This window comes from Eptatretus burgeri, chromosome 11 (genome assembly GCF_056783735.1).
Source record: "Eptatretus burgeri isolate ZD-2024b chromosome 11, Ebu_testis_v1, whole genome shotgun sequence".
Lineage (NCBI taxonomy): Eukaryota > Metazoa > Chordata > Myxini > Myxiniformes > Myxinidae > Eptatretus > Eptatretus burgeri.
Window position 1 is genome coordinate 71,587,068 of NC_140971.1, and position 11,407 is coordinate 71,598,474.

Sequence of the window (11,407 nt, forward strand, 5' to 3'; positions counted from 1 at the left end):
GTTGGTCGACGGAGTTGGAGAAATCGGAGCGCAGCGGAGCCAAGGCGCATGGCCTGCCGTGCCGTGCCTAACCGTGGGTCGCTGGAGAGGGGACGGCGAGGGTCGCCCTAGCGAGTCACCACGAGGGTGAAGGTAACCAGCCCGGCCTCTCGGAGCTTTTGCGGTCGAAACAGCTCCGTGATTCATAAAGACCCCAAGAGGTCCAGTCTACCCCCTTGTCTTTTATGGGGTTTTTTCTTTGTTTCTTTGCATGAATGATGTGGCGCCATGTCTACTAAGTAGTAAAAACTGTTAAGTGATTGTGTAGAACGGTTGTAGTTCTCCTGTCATGCGTGTTGGCCTCGTATAATTGCATACGTGTTTTGCCTTGTTTAATTGCATACGTGCATGCCTGCATACGTGCTTCATTATAATAAATGTCCTTGTGTGAATGTAAACCTGTTCGTTGCGTCCTTTCCCTCCATTGAACTGCCGTATTGCATTCGAAATATTAGTTGGTTTTTAAATAGCCGATAATAGAATCGGGTCCAACGGGGCCTCACGATAATACCCAGCTCGGTTATCCCAAAACGAAGCGAGATGCTTAAGCGGCTCGTTTCAAGCGGGCCCCGTTGAGGTAGTCTCTCGGTAGTCTGCCCGCGCGATTAATTAGGTATATCGACAATTCGGCGATTGACCCTGTAGCGCGGGTAGAGTGTTGACTAGGCTGTGGTGTGCATCCAAAACACACCCGTAGCGGGATTTCGGCGTTTGATCCGGATAGCTGCAACTAGATTGTCCGTTCGGTGGGCGAGAGCAGCCGCCATTGGCTAGAAGCGGCCGTGAATCTAGAACAATACACACACACACACACACACACACACACACACACACACACACACACACACACACACACACACACACACACACACACACACACACACACACACACACACACACACACACACACACAGTAGACTAGGCGCAAGTCGGCAGCGTGTAACTCGTCACTTCTCCTAAGTCGGCAGCGTCAAAAAGTCCCGGATTTATCTAATGTCAAATCCCTTTGAATAAAGTCTGTAAGTCGTCATCTCCAAGTTGTCACTTCGTCTAAGTCGTCAGATGTTGTCCGTTCCTGCCTAATGGAAACTCAAGTAAATTACCACACCTAACTCGTCACACGGAACTTTGACCTCGTGAGAAGCCCGATTTCATGGAATCGTGATGCGCGCTCATTGGTTTACACTGCCAGTGATAGGCTATTTATAACTGCGCTGCGTTCAGCTCAGTCAGCGCGCCGTCCCACATGCATCTGAAGAGGTAGGCAGGCTGCGCAATGCAATCTGGCAAAGCAGTGAAGGATCGATCGAGCTTCGTGTTGAAGTCCCATCATGGTTTTATAAATTCGCTTGTTTTGTACATCACCACACTCACTTTCACATAGGTATTGAGTGGTAGTCATCACGATGACTGTGTGTCATGTAATTTGTCGATGGTATATGAGTTTTCATTCCATATGAAAACTCATTCTACATTCATTCCAATGAATGGGATTCTAACAGCCATTCATTCCAATGAATGGGATTCTAACAGCCATTCATTCCACATTTGTCGATGGTCATATACCATCACCGATGGTATACGAGTTGTCTTACAGTTGTTCATTATCTTTACTTTTGATAAAGTGATTCATGAATTCAATCTTTGCTTGATCACTTTCCAACTCACCAATGAACCCCCACCTATGCCCTGAGGATTGTGTTTCCCTTTTGGTACAATAGCCGGCTTAGAGATTGTTGCGCCCTCTCACACGTACGTGTGCAGGCCACGTGCAACTTCATCCTTCACCCCACAGTCATCATGAATGTTCGCATACGCGCAAGTCGTCACATGTCCAAGTCGTCACTTTTTTCTCGGTCCCGATGGTGACGACTTACGCCTAGTCTACTATGTATATATATATATATATATATATATATATATATATATATATATATATATATATATATATATATATATATATATATATACATGAATTTCTTTTTTCTTTTTCAATCACATCTACCAACCATGCCAAATTTAAAAATAACCTCCACATTCACCAAATAAATAATTTCTTTGTTAATCAGAGGCAAAAATAATAATAAATTGGAAAAATAAAATACACCAAATATTTATGTCATTATTGTTCGATGTCACATTTGAACAGATCTATAAAAATCGTTTTATGCTTCATGTTCTCAAGCCACAAAAGCAAAGAAAAGAAAGAAAGAAAGAAAATATGAACTTTTCACAGCCGCCAAGGGCTTTGCCTGAAGCTGAATGGACTACTGCTCTCTCCATAAGGGCTTGTATCTCCGCTTCACACACCTATCAGTCTTTCCTGGATGCTGTGGAATCCAAAGCATTCAACACCATTGGTATTTCACACAAAGAAGTAAAACCACAGGTCATCCTGATTTCTCATAGAAGGTGCATGGCCTGTATTTTTTACTGCCTTTCCTCAGCTTTTGCTGCCTCTGTTCTCTCATCACTCCCTCCTTCCTCAGTCCTCACAGGTTGGATACATTCTACCAGCAACACCTTCCTTATGAAACTCCCAAAATCCAGGCTCACATACTCACCTCCACTCTTATGTAACTTTTTTCTCCGACTTGTGGACTCTGCCCTCCAGTGCTTCATGGTGGCAGGACACCACCACAACTAACACAGGTCATCCTCCATTCCAACCTGTGATCTTATCTATCCTCATTAACTCTCCCTGACCTCTCCCCAGTTCGCTTGCATATAAATATGTCCTTTCCTCTTCTCTGTCCTCCTTTTACCCCCTTGTTTTGTCAGGGTGATGTCCTGCTGTCAGTGTGTTGCCTTCTACCCTCTGTCAACTTGCTCATCCATGAGCCTAAACTTCAAATAAGAATGAAAAAAACCCAAACAATACAAACATATAAATACAAATAAATAAACAAACCGTGACAGATTTCTCCTGAAGATGGTGTATTGATAATTCAGACAAGCCTTCCTTCACAGAAACAAGACTTGGGTAAAGTTTCTGCTTAACAACAGGAACACTGAGAGTCCTTAATTGGTCAATGTTGGAAGATTGTTCCTTGAGACACAGTACTGCTGCAGTGCCAGGCTGGCATGATGCAGACATGTTCTCAACCATAGATTCACTGTGCTGCTTTGAGTAACCTGGCAGTGTTTCAATGTCTGACAGTGAAGGATATATTTTCTCAAAACTTGCAGGCATCTCCTGAAGTAAAGGCCCATCATATATTCCCACTTGTCCAGTCTGTTTCTCATTTTCAACAGCGATTTGAAACTTGTGACTCTCAGTTTTTTCACAAGGTGAGGAAGAGAAACATTTCTGCTGATTATCGTCATTCGCTTCCTCCGTGCCCACTCTGCCGTCATCCATAGCAACACTGGAATCCTTGGCCTGTTTGGTGCACGTTCCTCCGTCAACAATTTTGCTGATCCCCTCCTCCTGGTCATCTGGGTCGATGACTCCAGCAAATGTGCTTTTCTCTCCAGGTGGTTCATTTTTTTGCCATTCCTGTGATGAGGTTTTCTCCTGAAAATACATTGAAAAAAATTCAGAACAAAATTCAGAACAAAATTCAGAACAAGTTCAGAACTGATGGCTCATTTCAAATTCACTTGAGATGACACAACCCAGTACATTGATTATTGTAATTCAGATTTTTTTTTCCCCCCACAATTATGATCAAAGCTAGTTCATAATCCTGATAGAACCATTACATTTGCTTGAATAAAGACCAAAAATTAATAAAGTGCATAATTGAGTTTTACATGGAGGCAAACATCATAAAAATGTTTGAATAGAAAGGGGGTGTAGACTTTCTATAGGCACTGTACACGCGCGCACATGCACACGATGCAAGCTCCACCCCTCTCTTCACCAAGATTGGTAGAGCAGGAGCAAATTTCAGGCAAACACATATATGAGCAGTCCAAGCTCCACTCCTCAAGATGGCAGAGAGGATAATTCGATATTTTTAGTACTGGTATTATATATGCAAGTTTACTAACCAAAGGTCAGACTCACATGTCTTTATATTGCCACATGAACAAGGTATGTAGAAATGGTTATCACCATATTCGGGTGGTGGCAGCCATCCAGCTATCACCATATTGGCCTACAATTTATGGGTGCGCAGATCATTCACACTGTAATGGGTATATGGCATCGTGAGTGTATTTGTCTACCAAGTCCATATTGGATGCTTGCATCATGATTGTGCTCATTACTCAATTATTTTATTGTTGAATCACCGAGTATGTATAATTTGAGAGGCCTCTGCTTGTTTGTTCATTTGTTTGTTTTGTTTCTATGCACTCCTGAACTGCTGGATGGAACAAACTGAAAACTGGTGGTTGTATTCGCAGGTTGCATGGGAGGGTGTTAGGGCGTTAAAAAAAATAAAAACCATTCATGCTCCCAGGGGGTTCAGGGTGGGGGAGAGGAGAGAAGGAGACCGCAATTCTAAACGTGTATTGTGTAGCACCACCTGGTGTGAGAGAAAAGTCATAACTCGCTCGGAAATGGAAAAAGAGATGGAACTACCCAGACTCTCCCTAGAGCTGGCTGTCTGACTAAACTGAGCAACCGGGCAAGGACCTTGGTCAGGGAGATGACCAAGAACGCAATGACCAATCTGACAGAACTACAGAGTTCCTTGGCTGAGACGGGAGAACCTGACAGAAGGACAATAATTTCTGCAGCACCTCACAAATCTCGGCTTTATGGGAGAGTGGCCAGATGGAAGCCACTCCTGAGAAAAAGGTACATGACAGCACTAGGGTCCGGCGATATAGCGATATCATTTTTCATGTCGATATACCGGGATTGGAATTCTGAATATACCAGTATGCCACAAAAAAAAAAAACCGGTATATCGCCAACAAATCGAAGAAAGGTGTTTGCAATGTTTAAATACCGTACATAATTTTAAAAGTTTTGATGCACTCCACGTCTCGGCTAAACATGGAACAGAACAGTGAAACGTATGACGTCAAGACGTACCAGGAAGTACAGTCGGTTTTAACTTTTAAACCTCAGCATCCGAGCTCATCAGCTCCGTGGAAGCAATCACGTTTTTCTTTTCCCTCGCAGCTGGTTTTAAAGTAATTGCCAATTGGTTATTTACATGAATTGAGTGTGCTTTAGAAAGCCTGTGCAGAGTCGGTGATCCACAATAGTCATGCTGGTATGAAAGTGATACCGGTATGAACTATGAACTAGTTTCCATTCCCAGAATAAGATACATCTTCAGTCTGCATGTAGAATATACTTCCAGTTCCCACCCCGTTGTTTCGTGGGATGAGGGAAGGAAATGGCATTAAGTTTAGCGTGTTTCATTCCCTGAGTAATGTCCCCGGTCCCCCGAGTCTCGACTCTCCAACTTTTGTCTTTTAATCGAACAATCCATCTTTCAATCCCTTTGGCTTCCGTTTATCAATCCATCTTTCAACCCTTCTTTAACTCCAGCTAACCATCCATCGCCGGTCCCTCGCCCTTTAACGTCCAAAAAGTAACACCTCAGTCATCACGATCCTGTCCTTTTTGCCACTCAAATCCTGCAATTCCCATGGGAAACTTCCCTCAACTGAATCCATCCATTCGTTCCTCCATCTTAAACCCCTCACGTCATCCTTCCACCTCACAGTTCACACCATCCCCTTCAAACCCCCCTGTTCATTCCACATCCGAAACCATCCCCCCATCACCACCACCACATTACAAATAGCAATTACCCGATTAACCGGGTTCCCTCAATACAATCACCAAAATTAATTACCCCAATAACTCATTACCTGTCGGCTATAATACACACAGGATTCCACAGCATGTGCAAGTCATCGTGGAATTAAATAAATTTATTTCTTTTCTTAAATTATTTCCTGCAAAACTCCTCAATAAACCCCGATCATCGGCACATCGATTGTCATAATCGTGCGAGATAAACAACAGCTGCTCCCTGCTTGTAGGGTGGAATTTTAAATGTACCCATTTTAACTTGTACCGGTATACCAAAAAAAAATAATAATAAAAAATAAAAGTTAGTAGATATACTGAGCTGTGATACCACAACGAACAAATTAAAGAAAGGTGTTTACAATCTTTAAATACCGTACATGGACTACACGGTATTAAAATCTCTGACGGACTCGGCTGGACTTGGAACAATGGAATGCATGACATCAAGATGTACCAGGAAGGAAGTACAATGGGTTTTAACTTTTAACCCTCAGCATCTGAGCACTGTACAAACGATATTGTTTTTCTTTTCCCTTGTGGCAGTTTACAAAGCAATTGCCAATGAGTTATTTATATGAATTGTGTGTGTGCTTTAGAAAGCCAATGTCAATTCAGTGATCTGCGATAGTGATACCGGTATGAAGCGATATGGGTATAAATCATACAGGTACAGCGTTCCGCAATAGTCATACCAGGACGGAGATAGCAATGGAATCTGACCTGTGCCTATTACCAATACTGATCTCGCTTTAAAACAAAATTGGAAGAAAAATAACCGTCTTCATCATGTGGGAAAAGCCTCGTGTGGGAATACTTTGAAAAATTACCATGTGTCAATGATGTGTACATCATACATGAATGTGTAATGGACCATTGCATAGTTTTGGAACCTGTGAAAAAATATATATTGAATTTTTTAAAATGTTTTTTACTAGTACGTGCCAGTAAGTGTGTGGCTGTACGTGCAAAAAAAAAACAAAAAACTATCAAACCACGTGCCAGAAACAACAACCACACAGGCCGTTCTTTCGCTCTCGCATGCCCGTACGTGCGTGGCCGTACGTACAAAAAAAAAAACTTTCAAACCGTGTGCCAGAAACAACAACCACACAGGCCGTTCCTTCACTCTCGTAAACGATGACTGAATTGGGGCATTGTGTTTATCTTATAAATGCGCATAAGAAATTGAGAAATTATTAGAATACAGTAAGTCATCACTATCCGGAAGTAGTGCATGCCCGTACAGAATGTTCACATCATTCCACGAATTATCGCTTTCATTGAGGTAACAACTGCTGTGATACTTACACACACAGTTAATTAAAATCAAGTTTACCTCCCTGTCTTTGCCAGCCATAATATTCGCTGCCATTGACCATTGCCACTCCTACGCCACGGTAACTAAGGCGCCCTTTCCCCATCCGCCATGCCTACGCGGCAACGTGTCTTGTCATTGGTTTGGTAAATAAATGGCCGCACCAACGTGTACTGTCATTGGTAACTAAGGCGCCCTTTCCCCATTGGCCACATCTATGCAGCAACGTGTCCTGTCATTGGTTTGGTAAATAAATGGCCGCAGCAACATGTCCTGTCATTGGTTTGGTAAATAAATGGCGATAACTTGGGAACCACTTGTCCGATTAATATCAAACCTTCAAAAGGCACATACTCAGGTCCCCAGCAATATACCTGGCAAGTTTCAATTACATTGGACCAGTGGTTGTCGATAAACAGCGGTCACAGACACACACAGAGAGACAGACACACACACATTGCTGGAATTATAGATAGATAACACGTATAAATCAATGTGACACCACCGGTATATAGATATCGAAAAAAAATCCATCTTGACGAAGCCTAGATGGCACGCCTGGAGTTTGCAAGAAGGCAAGTGAAAGACCGAGAGCATAAGGCAAAAGATTCTGTGGTTTGATGAGATGAAAACTGCTCTTTGGCCTGAATGCAAAGCGCTGCGTGTGGCAGAAACTGAGCAAAGCTCATCACTATCGACTTGAAGATGGGGGTTTGGAGGCTGAATACTTCTGTAAATTAGATATTTCTGCAATTCATTTTTCATTTTTCATTCAATCCATTTTTCATTCAATCCATTTTTAATTGAGGCTGCAACACAACAAAATGTGACAAAAGTCGAGGGGTGTAAATACTTTCTGAAGGCATTGTAAATAATTCCTGCAAGACAAATTGAGGAATGTTGGTCTTGTGGTTTTGTATGAATTACTAATTTTGGGCCTTGCAAAATGCGCTTGGGCCGCTTTCTCTTCTTTTAATTAATTTTATTATTTTTAAAATACAAAAAAATCACGACAACCTCAACCTACGATCTGCAGAACACATATTACTCGATGGCTTCTGGGTAAATCCCAGGCAGTGGAAGTAACATACTCACTCGAGGCCTGAACACGGAAGTGTTATAACAAACCTGTGTGAAGCAATCTTTATAATAACAGGCGCACGTGAAAAAACCATAATAATGAAATGTGATGTTGACAACAAATCAAGATATACTGGATGAAAGAAGAGGCCATGCAAAGTTTGGTTGCACTGGTACCTGCAGGGTCCGAATGCATAAATGAACAAACAAATACACAAACTTTATCCTTTATTTTAATACGAGCAAATACTGTTACGAATTTGGAAACCATGAGTACTCAACATTCAGGTCCCAAAGATCAGTTATATCGGTAAGTATGTGTTTGTAGTTAGGGTCCCGTCCCCTTGTATAATGGGTGATTAAATGTACGTGCGCTGCGAAGTTGTTTTATAGTGAGGTCTTTAAATCATTAGATCCGACAAACCAACCACCCTGCCACTAAACTAGCGCTTTACAGCGCATTCCCATTCACAGCTCCTCCACTGAACTGGCGCATTCGCAATCACAGCACCTCCACTGAACTAGCACTTTACAGCGCGTTCCGATTCACGACTCCTCCACTGAACTCACGCTTTACAAGGCTCTCCTTGCTGTCCAATCAGGACCGAACAGAGCGTCCGACACTGAGGCTCTGCCCCGCTCAGGGAGCGGATAAAAGACCAGGCACCCTTTGGAGGGGTCTAGTTCTTATTTGGGTTGGTGTTCGGGTTCGGTTCACGTTTGTGTTGCGTCGGAGCCTGGTTGTGTGTCGGAGCCTGAGGAGGATCACTTGCTTCACCTGCCTTGCCACCTCCTCGCTTGTTTTTGCGTCTGGATCGTGCTGGCGTCTGCCACTCCACTCCTGGTGCCTTCGTCCTTGACGCCACATGGAAGCTGGGGGTTTGAGTCCCGCCACGGAGCCAGATCGTCGAAGACCGCACGAGGCGGACAGGTCCAAGCACAGGCTCTGGTCTCCAGCTCGAAGCCTTCAATAAAGACCCGATGGGGTCCGATTCTTTTGGGTGTGGGTCTGTGTGTGGGCCCATCTCTTAAGTAGAACTGATAAGTGCTTTTGCTCACTCTATATTTCCTGCCTGATATTCGGATAACTCTGCCCTTACGTGCTCCCCTCGTCCCCTGCTTATTATTGTAATAAATTCCCCTCTTGTTGAATGTCCCAGCTCGTTCCCTGTTATTTCTTTTATTGGCTTAGCACAGTGCGTGTTGAGAAATAGCGAGACAGTATATTGTGCATTTGGACCGACAGGCATTGGTGACCATCTGCTCGGGTTACACACGGTTCGATCACGGTAACGGCTTGTCCCGCTCAAGGTCCGTCGAGGGTGTGAATTCCCCGGTAGTTTTGCCACGTGGGTACTTAGGTATATTGAAGTTTGGCAATTAACCCTACCCCACGCAGACGAATTATTGGAGATTCATGGTCCTGTAAGGGACCCGTGCCTTTCGGACTTATCTGAGAGTCACGACCTGAATTCTGGGTGTTCGGTGGAGCCGACTCTACTGCTCCCTCTAGCGGTCGTGCTCGCAACCGATACCCGGCCCCACAATCAATACAAACCGTCGCTTCGCTGACGGGAATATTATATCGATTTAAATGGCGATTCACGCGTGCATTGGAGGGGGAAGGATGTTATGGGTGCTGCTACGAGATCTTGTACATCTGGCATTATCGGAACTCCATGTCATTTTCCCCTTCTGTGATTATTTAATTATTAAAGCCGTTCATTTGATCCTTCGTGTGGGTCTGATCAAGTTACATCTCGTGTTACATATTTAACCTCCGCCATCGAAGATCGGAGGTTCCTGTTTTCACCCCTTTCTGTTTGTTTGTTTGTGAACAGTATTACGGAAAAACTCCTCGACGGATTTCGACGAAGCTTGGTGGGGGGGGGGGTGTTAGGTACGGTCCAAGGATCATGCCATTAGATTTTGGACTTTGTCCCCCCCCCCCAAAATAAATTTAGAGATAATGTTTTTTTTTTTGCATTTCTACATGTTTTAAGTGATTTCCACCCCCCCCAAAAAAATTGTTAGACAAAATTTTTTTTTGCATTTCTACATGTTTTAAGTGATTTCCAACCCCCCCCCAAAAAAAATTTTTGCAACTTTTTTTTCAACAAAATTTCGATTTCTTTTTTTTTGCATTTCTACATGTTTTAAGTGATTTCCACCCCCCCCCCCCAAAAAAATTGTGAGACAAAATTTTTTTTTGCATTTCTACATGTTTTAAGTGATTTCCACCCCCCCCCAAAAAAAAAGTTGGAGAAAAGAACTACAACTCTGTCAGCACTGTTGACATCATATTTAATGAATAAGATATAAGGTTCACTTGAGTGACCCAGCAGTATTGGCGGCGGAGGTTTTGCACTCTCCCGAGTGCTCCCCCTCTCGTTAAACGTGCTTTGGTCGTTTCGATGTTAAATAAATTATCTTTTGATTTTGTAAATGAGCATTTTTAATCGAATCAAATTATTGTACAAAGGATTAATACAGTGACGTGCAGTGTTAACACATCTCGTCATTACTGAGTTTAACATAGCTCGATTCACAACCGGGCGAGGCTAAGCCAAGCATGCTGAAGAGCGCCAAGAGGCGAAGGTGACACTGAGGTAACGGGTAGTTCCATGCAATTCCGGGGACGTACGGTACCTTAGTCCGCACGGAGTGCCGTCCGTGTTTCCGGGCGGGCAACATCGCCTCAGCCATGACTCCACCACGGTCACCGAGAACGCAGAACAAAAACTAAATAGCAGCAACATCCGTAAATCCAGTCAATGATTCATTCCTTCCGTGTTGTTGTTGTTGCTCTTTAATGGAATCGCACGAGGAACTTGAGGAATCAAGGCCGCGCAATGCCGCCATTCTGCAAACACTCATCTCACAGCCCTCGATAATCACCGCTGCTTCCCACGTGTCGTACCGATGACGTATATAATTCCGGGAAATTACCGGAGATGTTAAACTCAGTTTTGACGACGCTGCTGACGTCACGCCACGGACTATAAATTCATTCCGTGTTTACACTGACTTTATTCATTCATCTTTCATTCCTTCTCCGTCTCATTCGTTCACCTTGAACGTCAGCATTTTGTGTTTATTTTTTTTATAAAGTACTTGCAGTTTGTGTGCGACGAAGTTTTTTTTTTAATTTACTTGTTTTTAAATACAAAAAGCTTACCGTGTTGTTAAATCTTACACCAACACTTGATCACGCTCTATAACTGTTACATGCATATTTGGTCCTTCAT

At 43.2% G+C, this 11,407-nt stretch overlaps 1 protein-coding gene across 1 annotated transcript in view; it reads right to left on the reverse strand.

Annotated features, from left to right (window-relative positions):
- Positions 1-11,154, reverse strand: part of EPG5 (ectopic P-granules 5 autophagy tethering factor) — a 140,577-nt gene extending 129,423 nt beyond the window's left edge. The window contains exons 1-2 of the mRNA XM_085846932.1: positions 10,809-11,154; positions 2,951-3,556 (exon numbers count right to left, since the gene is read on the reverse strand). Coding sequence (XP_085703058.1) covers positions 2,951-3,556; positions 10,809-10,865 — 663 coding nt within the window. The 5' untranslated portion in view covers positions 10,866-11,154. The remainder of the gene's footprint in view (positions 1-2,950; positions 3,557-10,808) is intronic.
- Positions 11,155-11,407: the final 253 nt, after the last annotated feature.